At 33.7% G+C, this 14,281-nt stretch overlaps 2 protein-coding genes across 2 annotated transcripts; both read right to left on the minus strand.

Moving 5' to 3' along the window:
• Positions 1 to 8,068: 8,068 nt before the first annotated feature.
• LOC122521181 lies at positions 8,069 to 9,013 on the minus strand. The gene is made up of 2 exons (XM_043641683.1): positions 8,449 to 9,013; positions 8,069 to 8,343 (listed from the first exon to the last, which is right to left on the minus strand). Exons 1-2 carry the CDS (start codon positions 9,011 to 9,013, stop codon positions 8,069 to 8,071), a joined length of 840 nt encoding a protein of 279 aa, XP_043497618.1.
• Positions 9,014 to 11,239: 2,226 nt separating this feature from the next.
• Positions 11,240 to 12,102, minus strand: LOC122521175. Its single transcript, XM_043641674.1, has 2 exons — positions 11,902 to 12,102; positions 11,240 to 11,791 (listed from the first exon to the last, which is right to left on the minus strand). The coding sequence occupies exons 1-2, from the start codon at positions 12,100 to 12,102 to the stop codon at positions 11,240 to 11,242; spliced, it is 753 nt and encodes a 250-aa protein (XP_043497609.1).
• Positions 12,103 to 14,281: the final 2,179 nt, after the last annotated feature.

Consider the following 14,281-nt stretch of genomic DNA (forward strand, 5'->3'; position numbering starts at 1 on the left):
AGATTCCTCCGGTGTTCTTCTAAGCACATCTTCTCGTGCTAGGCCGATGCCCGAGAGAAGAAACGGCGGAAGTTAACGAAGGAAGATATGGGGAGGGGGCAGGTGGGGGGGAGGAGGAGGAGGTTGGGTAGACAGAGGGGGGGGGGCGACTACGAAGAAGAAAAAAAACGAATCCTATCGATGACCTATCCGGGGACCGAACTATAATTTCCATGCTTACAGTGTTTTCCGATTGATACTGATTTTTTTATTCTTCTTTTTTTGTTTCTTCTTTTAAGTTCAATCAATCCTACCAGACGAAGACGAATATAGCAACAAAAAGTTAAAAATCCTCGATCAATAGCAACGCTTGCTCGGGTACGGGGGGCGGGGGCAGGAGGCAGAAGGGGGAAAGGGGATTCGCGTTATTGGTGGTCTCAATTCGAATCGTTCTGAACGAAAAGAGAAAAAGAAATAAATAAATCGAGAAACACGAGGAACCCCGGTTCTAAATATGCGAATTTCATCATTAAGCAAACACGAGGTTCCATTGATCGGTGGGGTAAATATGGCGTCCTACCGCGTAAATCGGCCGTGTCGCCGACTTGGAATGACGTCTCGACGTTTCGAGATTAGAGTCGAACAAAAAAAAGAAAAAAGAAGAAACAAAACGAAACGAAACGAAACGAAATGAATTCTTCAATGATCGCTCCCCTCCGATCTTAGTTTTTCGTCCATTTGCCTTTTTTCCTTCCTTCCTTCCTTCCTTCCTTCTCTCTTTCTCTCTCTCTTTCTTTTGCTCCTTTTTCTTTCGTTATTTATTTCTTCTTCCACTTAACCAATATATAATATCTTCGTTTAATTATTTCTCAAACAGCCAAGGACCAAAAATCACGGTTATCGATATTTATCTCTTAATTTATAACGAAAATGGATATTTGATTTTTACCACGGTAAAAGAATTTTTGTTGTTCTATCTGCATCGATAAATCGTACGTTCCGTTATCTTTCATTTTTGTTTTTCTTCTTCTTCTTCTTCTTCTTATCCTGTACAACAACGCGTTACATAAAAAAACACTTTATTCTTATTTATTAGAAATGTAGTAGAAAAAAGGAAAAAGAAAAAAACAGGAACAATCCACAATGGTGGGAGAAGGGTGGTGAGGGGAGGGGGATGGGAGGAGAACAGATTAATCTCAAAAATCAACGATAACCGACGACAAAATTTTAGTCGACCGCTGAAAAAACCATAGCGAAATAAATTCATGTTCTTTCCAAGATTGATGATAACCTTCGATACGAATCGGTGTGACACTTTTGTCTTTTTTTTTTTTTTTGGAAAATTTGTTGCTTTCTCTCTATATTCGGCGATGAACCAATGGTAGAGATTTTTTTTTGGCTCGTTTTAAAATTCGTAACAGCACTTCGTGGACAGTGCGTCCCAACTGTGTGATCCCTGTCAGAGATAAAAGGGCAAATGATGATCTGCCCTTTTTTTTTTCTCTTTCTCTCTTTTTCTGTTTCCTCTTCTCTCGTTGATGATATACGTGCTTTTCTTTTACCCCCTCCCCCTCACCCCTGCCACCGGCCCCGGTCTAATCGCAAATTCGTTAAATATGGGGAAAGTTGACTTGTTCTTATTTTTCCTCTTTTCGTAGTAGTTTACGAGCAACCCATCGGGTTTTCTTTTTTTTATAAATGATTGCGGTTAAGTTAGAAAATATTGGTTGGGATATAATGAAGTCGTTGGCCCGTTTGACAAATAGAAATGTTTTTGCACTTGAACCGTTTAAGGGTCCTCCTAAACAGACCCTTTCCGCTTGCGTCTATATGTGTGTGTGTCGTGTGACTTTCGAAAAAGCCGGTGATCTTTTATTCTTTTTATTTATTTCCTTTCCCTTTGCATTTCTTTTCCTTACCTTTACCTTTCTTCTTCCTTCCATTCTCGTACGTATCGTTCGACTTTCTTTACTTTCTCTCATCTCATCTCTCGCATTTCTCCTGCCGGATCATCATTCTTTTTTCCACCATTCCCTTTTCTTCGTCAAAAGAAAAGTCGTTTATTCCCTTTTATCGAATTATCGGATCTTTCGACCACGAGGAGAGAAAGAGGATATAATAATTTACTATAAAAGAAATGTGCTTTCTTTTTTTTCTTTTCTTTTTCTTTTTTTTTCTTTTTGAATATTTCAAACCACTTGCTCTTTCGCTCAGGTAAATAAACGCTTTGAATATTTTGCCGACTTTTTAAAATGGGATGTCACCGTGATGATGGTGATGATGATGATGATGACGATGAGAGAAAAAGATAATCTCGTTAGTTATGTCTAACGTTTAGGTATGACTTCAGGTATGATACTTATAGAATTCTTAATGTTCCTTAATGTTCATTTTTATATCGAATTTGTTTCTTTTTCTTCTCTTCTTTTTTCTTTTTTTCTCAAAAGGTCATCCGATCGATTAATTCCAATTGTTAAAGTTACGAGATAGGAGAATGATAGAAGGATAGGTAAGATTTTGATTATCGACAATTCATCGTCGTTTATTCCTTTCTCCGGGATGTTAGAAGTTAGAAATGTTAACGGATGGCCGCAAGGGAGTAACGTAAACGATCCACGGCAAGTGAATAAGAAGAAGAAGAACAGATTATAAAAAAAAAAAAAGAAAAAATACGATATAAAAAAGTATAGGAAAAAGAAACGGGATATGCAATTCATCGAAGAAGAAGAAGAAGAAGAAGAAGAAGAAGAAGAAGATAAAAAAGGGAAAAAAAAATGAAAATTAAATGTCACAGCGTATCGCGATCGAAGCGGTCAGTCGTTTGCAACAAAGTAGCCACACATTTAACTCGAAGTAGTTCTATGATTATGGTAATTGCAATGCAGTTTCTATCTCTCTTTCTCTCTCTCTCTCTCTCTTTTCTTCTTTCTTTCTTTCTTTCTCTTATTTCTTTTTTTTCTTTTTCTTTATAACCGAGACTTAAAGATGCATATTTATACACTTTATTAGATATATTCTATTGCACGGAATCGTTATCAACGTGGGCGTTGATACGCGAACGATATGTTTATTTATTAAAATAAACTATTTATATAAAAAGAGGAAAAACATGGGTATTACGTAAATACCACAAACGATACGCAATGAAGTGTGTTACAGACGACGTTGTTCTTACTTAGAGAGATATAGTACTTCATAATGCAACAAGTTAGGGCAAATTTGAACGAACTGTGATCAAACGAATCGAATCATTATCGTTAAATAAATTAAAAACAGGTAATTACGACGAGTTTATCTCTTACGATCGTAAAAAAAAGAAAGTATTCATTATGCTATCAAGAAAAATGTCTTATCAAGAATACCGATTGATCGATACTTTCATTAAAATCAATTAAATTAACTAATATTTGTACTTTCTATTTTTTCAGAAAAAAAAGAAAAGGTAAAAGAAATTAATTTCACACTAATGTAGTTCGCTGATCTAAAAAAATCATAGTTCAGAATAATTATATATATTATCATATAATATTGATGATAAAAATGAAATTCGATATGTCCGTAAATAATTGAACTTATGTTAAATACACACTATACGTTCATTTCTTTTGCAAATTAATTCATTCATAAAAATTATTAAAAAACCTAAAGAATCTTACGAACGAGGTAATAAAATAGCATACGACAATATGATGTATTGTCGTGTTAGAAAATAAAAAGAAGAAAGGAAAAAAAATGTAGCGGTTCTATATAACATACGAACGAGGAAGAACAGCTTACGTGATATGTATCGAGAACAAAAAAAAAAGAAAAGAAAATGGTGGCGTAGTGTATACGTGAAAGGGGGATCACGAGAGAGAGAGAGAGATAGAATGAGGAGCGGATTTTGGTTCACGAGGAAGAACTTTCTTTTTCCATCCCCGGTAGAGAGAAGAAGTACTTCCGGTTGTGTAACAGGCACCTACACTCATCGTGGCATACGTTGCACCCCCAGACAGTTTTCTCCCCCCTACCCCCTCCTTCTGCACCTTTTTCTCTTCCTCTTCCTGTCTCTTTCTTTCTTTATTTATTTCTTTTCTTTTTTTTTTCTTTTTTTTTCTTGCTTTCTTTCTTTCTTTCTTTCTTTATTTCTTTCTTTTTCATTTTCTCGATCAGAAGCAGTCGTACGCCCTGCTTTATACGAATAAACGCCCACAAAGGATCTCCAGTTTTCGAAGAACATTTTTTTTTTTTTAATCTCCCCTGAACGAGAGAGAGAGAGAGAGGGAAAAGGACAAATAGAAAAAAAACGAACGGTGCAGCTTGGATCTGAAAACGCGTAAAACGTTTTTATTTCTTTCATTTTTTTTTATCTATTTTATAATTTTCTTTTTTTTTTGTTTCTTTTTTTCCGATTGCATTCTCCCTTGTTCCATCTTTGTGCGTATACGCTTGTGTACGTATAGTTGATGAAGTTTTATTTTTTTTATTTTATTACGAGAAGAGTATACAGGAAACGCGTTGCGCGTTCTGAAGAAATCGATAGATTCGATTCTATCGATCGATAATAGATAGAGAATCGAACCCATCCTCGTAATTATCCGCTCATGCGAAGTTTAATTATATTACGGGAGAAAAAATTGATTTTCCCCGTATAATCGTTAGAGGGTTTGAATATAAAATTATATGAATAGAATTTTATTAAATAAAAACTTGAATAAAAATATTTTCGTTAAGGGAAACGATCGTATATAATGTTGATGTTTTTTAAATTAATCGATTGGAAATAGAAGCGGAAAGTTAATAATCGTGATTTTCGTTATTTTTCGAAATTATGGAATCTCCCCACCTTTCGAAAGAAAGTACGAATGCCTATGATCTCGAAGAAAGTGCATGAAGGATAAGAATCAGGTATAAATATAACGCAACAAGACGTTCCTTGTATATATGTGTATATATATGTATGTACGTTTACTAAACATACATGTATACACACGTATATGTGTGTATGTGTATCTACATGCGCGAAGTGAATGCCATCGTTAAAGCGTATATACATTGCGTCACACGCAAAGGTCTTCTTTTCTTCGTTCCGAGGTGCGTGACTGGCGCGACCATAAATTTTTGTCTAACAAATATGGAACGTTTACATTAACTGACTAATTATTACCTCTTTAGGATTATCATTTATAATCAAACGATCGATATATATATTTTATCAATTTTCTAAAATGTTTCTTCCCTTTTCTTTTTTCTTTCTTACTAATTGAGCAAATTTTGTAATTTTTTTTCAGGACATATTACTCGGGGAAATAATAAATATTATGTATATTCAATTATTGACAAATATTTAGAAAGAATCCAATGTGAATAGGATTATTTGAAAAGTTTTGAATTTCAAAGGTTAAAAACTTTGAATTAATTTTGATCGAAATCAAAAATTATTTTAGGTTATGTAATATAAACTGTTTTAGGTTATGTGTTATAAACTGTTTTACGTTAATAAAATTTCTTCAATCCTTTTCATCGTCGTAACCATTGAGATGTCAATTTCTTGATAAATTTCGGATCGATTAAAATAAATGAAAATAAAAATAAAGGAAGAAAAGAAAAAAACAATCAACGTGAATTCGTCGAACGTAATGACGAACGTTTTTGTTTCTTTTCTCTTCGTTTCTCGGTAAGATCCCCAAGTTGTACTCGTTATTTCCTTTTTTCAACCAAACATAATTTGCAAATCTTTTCACGGTTAGTAAGAAACGTCAAGTGGCTTTACAATGACGAAACTACTTGAAGATAGACGTGGTAGTTTGTTTTCTATCTCTTTTACTTATTCTTTCTATCTCATGTCCTGAGAAAGGTCGATATCCTTAGAGTAGAAAATCCTGTGGTCAAGCGGTTAAAGGGACGAGGGCTCCAAAGCGGATTATGTCGATTTCCTTGTGGGGCATTGGAGCTTCTACTACCATATTGCAATGAAGTTCTATCAACAACGAAACTCTTTCGATTATATTGTATGTATCTATGATTCTCCTTCGAATTACCTGGATTATACTTGCAAATCTATTTTATTATCTTTTTTCCAATCATTCTGATACTTGTTTTGTTTTCTTTTTTGTTTTTTTTTCTTTTATATATTTGTAATAATAAATGTATCGCAAAAAATATTACTATGTTAAAAGTAAAAAAAAAATAAAGAATCTCGTAAACTCGAGCATCATCAACGTCGCGTTTGTGTTAGAGTTATATTTTTCGTAAGAAATTATGTCATTGAATTAGCCAACGAATGAATGCAAAATTTTTATCCTATAATCGTACGATAAATATTATATGAAGATTTTTATATTATTGAAATATTTTTGCTTTAATAAACATTATCGTTAAACGATCTTGACAAATTGTATATTTAATTTAATTTATTTTAATTAATTAACGACAGAACTTGTTTCTTTTTTTTATATTAAAGTTTCTTCAATCTATGACAGTAGACAATATTTATTTGATTTCGTTATATAAATAAATAATGTAACTATTTTGCAAATTTTGTAAAAATTTGCACGTAAATATCTTCACATACCGAAGACGACATCTATGCAAACTTTATTTCTCATCACCGACCGTCAACAATGTAGCTTTTAACGATTTTTCGACGAATCATAACACCGTTATTATTAAAAAGTATAAAAATTATGAGAGGAAAAATTAAACCTTAGAAATATAATCAACAAAATGATTCTAATCCTCGGGACTTTTGAAAAACATTTTATCGATCATTTATCGTTTCCTACGTTGCCGACGAACAATAATTTATAAATTACATTCAAATAATTCACAATTATGCGAATATACGTCGCATGGTATTAAATATAATCAACACAAATTCGTCTAATCATTCGGTGCAATGAAAAAAGAATATTTTTTATTACAATAAATTATTGCAATTAGGATGAGTAATTACAATAACAAAAAAATAATTCATTGCAACATATAAAATTAAATAAACGATGGTTTTATTCTAAAAATGTATATTCCAGCATTTTATATAAAAGAAACGAAATCTTTACTTTTATATTTTTAATTTTATATGTCGTTGATTTTTTTTTCCTATACAAATTTAAACTGTATGCGTGTAAAATATATAAATGGATGAATTGAAAAGTATTTGGCCTAACGCGTAAACAATTTCTTTTTCGGTCAAACTAATTTTTATCAAAAAAAAGAAATAAATTAGCAATATTTGTTGTCAGGCTTAAAATTTGTCAACCCACTCATGTATTATGTTTAATTAATTAACGTAATTTCCGATTCCTTGATATATTCACAATTTTTGAAGTTTGACTAATAACTATGATAACCCATGTTACTCGTTGCAAGTATAGTAACATTCGTACAGGCGTCATACTTCAAAGAACGGTGAATGAATGTCTGAAAAGAATACTCACGTTGCATACTGCAAACTTGTAAATTGAACAACAAACCAACAAACAAACAAATTAAATATAAGCTTTTCATCTAAACACAGCATTTATATTCTAACAATTGCATAGTATCGTTAAAACGATTAAAAGAAATGAAATGAGACAAGATTCCAAATTTTACAGAAGAGAAATGCATTTTTATTAACAAATGTGATAACAATAATAAATAATTAAATGTCACACACGCGGAGAACAATAAATATAAATCGTGAGATAAATCGTGTTATGATCCATCGAATATCATTTGAAAAAAGAGAAAAAAAAATTAAAAAAACAATTATCAAAATTATCGATCGGCTTTATTTACCGATCTTCGATCAGATAGATCAAAGTACGTCCAACGCGTGAAATGATCGATGAGAAGAAGATCTTTTTCTTTCAAGGAAGTAGAAAAAAAATAAATAAACAGAAAGTTAATATCTACGAGAGAGAAGAAGAATAGAAAAGCAGTGAGAGAGAAATGGTGGTACGCTTATCGAAAATATGAATTTTCGTATCGATTAGCGTGTCAATTGATATTTTGTTATTAAACATCTTTGGTCTGGACGAATAATGATCGATACGGCATTGAAACTAATTGATAGCTCTGAATTATTAGCCATTTTTCCTTTCTTTTGTTTTGTTTTTTTTCTCGTTTAATAATTCGACGAGCTTCCAGCACTTGACGATGAAGAAGATGACGATGAAGATGATGACGATGAAGGAGAACCGAGAGAACTATACGAGCTGGAACCACTGCTAGGTGAATAATAACTGTACGCTAGATTCTGAGACTCCACACCATTGGTCGGGGTCCAAACGCGGGAATACGGGCCGGTTCCGTCCCATGTGTTGGCTGGATCGTAACTCGACGTGGTCGAGGGCATTGGTGGAGCCCCGTATGGGGGAGTAGCCGGTTCCATCGACATACCTAAAAGAAAAGAAAAAATGAATTTTTAAACGAGATAATAGACATTGTCGATAATTATTTATTAACACGCGAATTTCAATGATATTTTTATTATTTCGCATTTACCCATAGGCATCATCATGCCACCCTTCTTTAAAAATTGTACAGCGAGGAATCCGATGACCAATAATATAGCGAGTTTAGATAGAACTAAAGCCTTCAATGCTTTCAATCCAATAATAGCAACGAATATTGGCATAAGCGCTTTTAGTTTCAATTTCAACAATAGCAAAAATGGCAGTAACAATTTCTTCTTAAGTAATCCACGAGCCTGATTGTTAACAACGTCGTTCCCTTGAAACTCTATGTCGAGATCTGCCAAACTTCTGCTAGGCCTATATTTCAAACTGGCGTCTACGAAGGGTAAATCCATGCCATAGTCGAAACTCTTGAGATACTTGAAAGTCCTAGCAACGATGGCTTCGTCAACGGTATCGAGAGACCTTGCTTCCGTTACTGTACCCAACTTTTCGTCGAGGTATTCGAGGATCTCGTGTTTTAAACAATTAGACCAAGATTCCGCCGGGATGCAGTGGTTCAAAGAATTCGTCAGAAGATCCTGATTGGATGATCCTAATGCGATCGATCCTGCCACCAACAAAATCGGTAGTATCGCTCTCGTGATCGTCATTATTTCTTTGTTTTTTTTTGGTTCTTCTTTTTAAATTCGCGCACCAGACTTGTTTCTAAAACGAAAAAATCACTTTCGACGTTTCACACTTTAATACGATCGATTTCGTCTCTGACGAAATGATCTATGATCTAATAATGATTGTAAATAAAAAAAAATAATAAAATATGAATGTTTGTGTGGACTCCTCCTCGTGCGTACGAACGATCGGCGATCGAACTGCGACTGACGGAGGAGTGGCCCGCCCCTTTTATTTAATTTGCCCCCCGTGAATCTATGTTATTCGGTCGCGCATGCCGGGAATCAACGATGGAAGGAAAATTATTCAAATTTCACTGGCATAGACCAACCAGTCCCTATACGTACACGAATAACGCGCCTACGTTTGTCGGAATTGTCTTCGTCTTCGTTTTCTTCTTCGTCTTCGTCTTGTTTCTCGCGTACAATGTCGCGTACGTCGTACACTATGGCATGCGATACCTACTAGGTGATACACGGGAAACGGAACTTACCCCCTTCGTCTCTCTTTCTTTCTTTCTCTTTCTCTTTCTCCTTTTCTCTTTAACATAAGTATTTTCTTACATCAGTGTTCTTACTTGGACTCCAGTTGCACCAGCTGACCATAAAACTTATCCATCATTATCACCCAAAGTCCGGTTTATTTCTAAACTATTTCTTTAAATTTGAAAACAAACAAAAAACACATCAAGTTTTTCTCTACTTTCCCCCATCAAATTCTGTCCATACCTTTTAGTAGCATTAATTTGCGTTTTTTCTTTCGTTTTAAATTCCTCATGAATTTCACTAAATAGTTTCGTTAAATGACAAATTATTTTGTCGAGTTGGGTGACATGAATTGATCTCATTCATTCATTCATTCGTTCATTCATTCATTCATTCATTCATTCATTAATTCATTCATTCATCGGCACGATGTTAGGTTTTTGTTTTCGTTAGATGTGAATTTTATATTACACATATGTATATGTTCCCGTTACGTGTCGAATGTAATTCAACTATTGCTTACTATGATACTTTCTACTCGTTTCCATGATGCTTTTACAACTATTTTGTTTTTTATCCTCCTGTAAATTTGTTTTTCTTTTCTTTTTTTTTTTTTTTTATTACACGGGTATTCCAACCTATTGTCAGTTTTCGTTGACACAACGGTGAAAGTGAATTTATATTTGAAAGCGCATTTATAACAACGCGTTGACAACTTTCTCACATGTAGTATGTAGATCAAGCAAATAGAATTTTATTTTTTTTTTTATTATATTCGGTATCATTTTATATTTCATTTCATATTTTGTTAAAATGAATATACAGAAAATGTGTGAGACATTTATAAAACCTGTTCGTTCAATTCAGATTTCCATAGAAACTAACATAATTTAATAAAGTATATTATATTTTTCATATAATTTCTAACATATTTTGTATCATTATTTTTAATCACACTTTACGATTAGAATATATATTGCATCGTTAATAATTATCATTGGTATTCATGAAAATAATTATTATTTTATTACATATTAAAATAAATTAAAACGATTCTTGATTATTATGACAGCTATATTTAATTAATTCGTTTAATACAATAAATTATTTTTATATGACATAAAAAATGATTAGAAACATTCAATATCGTTTGTTTGATTAACACATACAAGTAATACATTCATTAGTTTAATTCTTAATTGAACGAAATAATAATTACGACGTATAATTATTGTATATAATATTTTTTATTTCATTTTTATTAAAGTTTTAGATGGAGATAGTATTTGTAAATTACAAATTACACGATGCAATTTGCAATAATAATAATTTATTAAATAAATTACACCAACAGGAAAGTCGTAATTTTACACATGTCAAAATTACATGTGATATCATTTTCAAAAAGTGAGTAGAAGAAAATCTCAAAAATAACTTGATTGCAATAGAATACTGCTAATAATAAATAAATAAATAAAATAAAACATAGAAACACAAGAAAGTAGATATTTTATAAAAATCGATAACGTCTGGCATTGTTAAAAGTATTCGGTAAAGGATGAAAAATAAAACATATTAAAAATTAGATCACATATAAGTTGCAATAATAATAATAATTTATTAAATAAATTCTACAACAACGAAAAAAAGGAAAGTAGCTATTTTACAAAAGTCGAGTTGGTAATTATTCTGATAATAATTATTTTTGTTTTTCTTTTCATTTTACGATTGCGCGTATCCCGAATAGGCGAGATTTTGCGCATATTGCGAGGAAGGTTCTTGTTCTTGATTCGAGAATGATCTGTATTGAGCTTGATATTCCCAAGGACCATGAGCGGCAAGCGGTGCAGCGTGGTTTTCGGCTGCAATCTTTTTGCAAAGTTGGAAAATGGCCATGCCTACGGAAATGATGAAACTGAAGAATGACAATTGAAGTGCATTCCAAGCTTTCAATCCAAGAACACCAATGGCCAATGGAATCAGTGTCATGGCCTTCAACAGGACGAACACGAGAATCGGTATGACGACCTTCTTCAATTTAGATCTGCGAGCTTCTTCAACGGCACGACCTTGACCGAACTGGACATCAAAGGTAATCCTGTCGTCGTCGATGTTTCTCGAACTAACTTTGACGGTAGATTCGAGTGGCAACTTGAATGTTACGTCGTGAGTAGTCAAATAGGATTGTACGGTATCGATGAATGATCCTTCACCGCGTGCAGACACATCTTCAGCGGGATACGAGTTACGTGTTACCTCCACTGACTCGGATACCTTAACGAACAAAAAAATATAATGAAACAATAAATGCGACGTGTAATGAAAAGAAAATCCGATTGATATCTATGATCTTTAGTCCTACAAAATTTCTTTTTAATTATTACCTTGAAGCTGTCCTTGCGGAATAATTGATCAAGAAGATTGAGAACTTTGAACTTCATGCAGGATACCTCGTCGTTTTTCTGCGTGCACTCGGCTTTGGTCTGATCGACCATCTGATCCAAATTGGTACCCTTCCAGAGTTCATTTTTCGCTGGCTGAGCCACGGCCAACGCTATCAACGAACAGATGATTAAGAACTTCATGATGATTACGATGACGACGATAAGGGATTCTTATAAATATATATATCCCAAAAAGATAAAAGATAGAAGATGATGATAATAATAGGACGATGGGGCTCGCGTTCGTTCTCGTCCTCGACCTCGAAGTGTCTTAGAAAGACGTTTATACCACGACTGATGCCAATGGGTTGGGCATGTCGCTATTTATACGACAGGCCAATCGTCGAATCGTAACATCGGCAAGTCCAGGATGCACGATGCGTACGTACGCTCACTGAACGCCCCCTACCACCCCCACTTCACCCCACCTCTCCAACCAATTCACCGGCATGACCACGAATTTTCTTTTCGTTCAGTATGGTCTTCGATTATCGAGGCCTCGGCTTCGATCGTGAATGGAATAAACAATTAACCAATGAGAATCCACTCTATGAACTCTAATAATACATTAATATACTTACGATTTATTTAACACCTACTCGGGGGGGGGGGGATACGAATTTGTCTGGGCCAATGGGACATACAGACCCATTTTTTAATACACCAATTACGCCATGGAATCCGAAACCTATTAAATGTACCCCCGTTACTTGTCCCCCGTCCCCCCAGATAAATTTGTTTTCTATCAACGATCGTCATACCTGATTAACGCAACCCGACGGTCCTCCTCCCCCCTCCCCTAGTATTATTCGATTTTCTTTCCGACTTACTTCGTCAATCGACTACTTAATTAAGATTTTTTGTTGTCCGTTAAACCCTTTCTTCGATTTCTAACGAAAGTTTACTCTCGTCTACGTGACGATATTCGAAATTCCAATTTGACACAGAGCCCCCCTGTCCTGCCCGTTATAATTCATTCCGATCAGGAATATATTATTATCTTCTTTTTACCTGTAAGGTACGATCATTTAAATATAGCACAGTAATCGTGATCGATGTCATAGTACTTTTTTTATTTTTAATTAATTATTATCAAGTTAGGTATATATACTTTCAATGTTATTATTTAAACTTGCTCTAATTTTCTCACATCGTATAAATGTTTATTATATATTATTATACTCGATGATTAATAAATTTCTTAAATTTTTAATTAAATGTTAATGAAATAGTCAAATATATTTATATATATATATTGGTAATTATATCCGGTGGAATACACGAAACGGAACAATTGAGAACGGAAATATAATCGGGTATCCGTGTGTTGTAAGGGTAGGAAATAAGTACTCGAGTATCTCTCATAAATGAACACCGTTGTAACATTGGCATTGAAGCACACAACGATCATTTTTAATTCTCAACACGAACACGACTTTCCACGCGTCTGCTCCGTTAAAACATCGTTCCTCTCTTTCCTCTTCCGCCCTTCCCACCCCGTTTTGCCCACGCGTGACAATCCGTCATAGTTGTGTTAATTTCACCCCCCATCTAAAGGCATAATTAAAATGTCTCTTCACGTCGGTCTCACGCGGAACAACTTAAAAGAAATAGAAAGAGAGAAAGAGAGAGAGAGAGAGAGAGAGTGAGAGAGAGAGAGAGAGAGAGAAGGTATGACCTAACTATCGTAAATGCGTGTCGCGCATGAGTTTCTCGTACGAGAATATCGAGGATACGCGAGACACTTTTGTTTCTTTCCTTTCTTTCTTTTTTCTATTCCTCTGTCTTTTCTTTTTTCTTTTCTTTTCTTACTATTTCTATTTCTATCTTCTGCTTATTATATATTCTCTACTTTTGATTATTACTTACACGAATAATAATTAATTTCGTTGTCGAGAAATAAATTGACAATTGAAACACCGAGTCATCACGGTGTTTGTTTCTGTATACAAACGACAATTGTTACAACGAATTTTAATTATCGTTCGTTCATTTTCCCCTGAAATGATCGTTAAAATGCTACTCGAAGTTAGTAGAAAGCAAGAAGAAAAAAAAAGAAAAAAAGAGATACATTTCAATAAAAAAGAAATATTCATACTCTAGAGAAAATAAATATATATTTTTATTCCGAGTAATTTTTTGTTCAAACCGACAAAGGTGTAAAGTAACAACTTTCTACGTTCACGTTCGAACATTATTATAATTTATTATTAACCTTTTTTATATTAGTCGAACTTAACTCATTTTAGTATATCGTCCCACATTGTTATTTGGTATCAAGGTTAGATAGAATCACGTTTTACGAGTTTATACGCACGTT

The sequence above is a fragment of the Polistes fuscatus genome, unplaced genomic scaffold (assembly GCF_010416935.1).
Source record: "Polistes fuscatus isolate 324 unplaced genomic scaffold, CU_Pfus_HIC Scaffold4, whole genome shotgun sequence".
NCBI classification, from domain to species: Eukaryota; Metazoa; Arthropoda; class Insecta; order Hymenoptera; family Vespidae; genus Polistes; species Polistes fuscatus.

What these genes read in the sequence shown, in the direction of transcription:
- LOC122521181 (XM_043641683.1), bottom strand. Translation starts at nt 9,013, where the DNA reads ATGACGATCACGAGAGCGATACTACCGATTTTGTTGGTGGCAGGATCG. An exon ending in TGGCATGATGATGCCTATGG is followed by an intron (nt 8,344 to 8,448) that starts GTAAATGCGAAA and finishes CTTTTCTTTTAG; the next exon opens with GTATGTCGATGGAACCGGCT.
- LOC122521175 (XM_043641674.1), bottom strand. Translation starts at nt 12,102, where the DNA reads ATGAAGTTCTTAATCATCTGTTCGTTGATAGCGTTGGCCGTGGCTCAG. An exon ending in TCCGCAAGGACAGCTTCAAG is followed by an intron (nt 11,792 to 11,901) that starts GTAATAATTAAA and finishes TTGTTCGTTAAG; the next exon opens with GTATCCGAGTCAGTGGAGGT.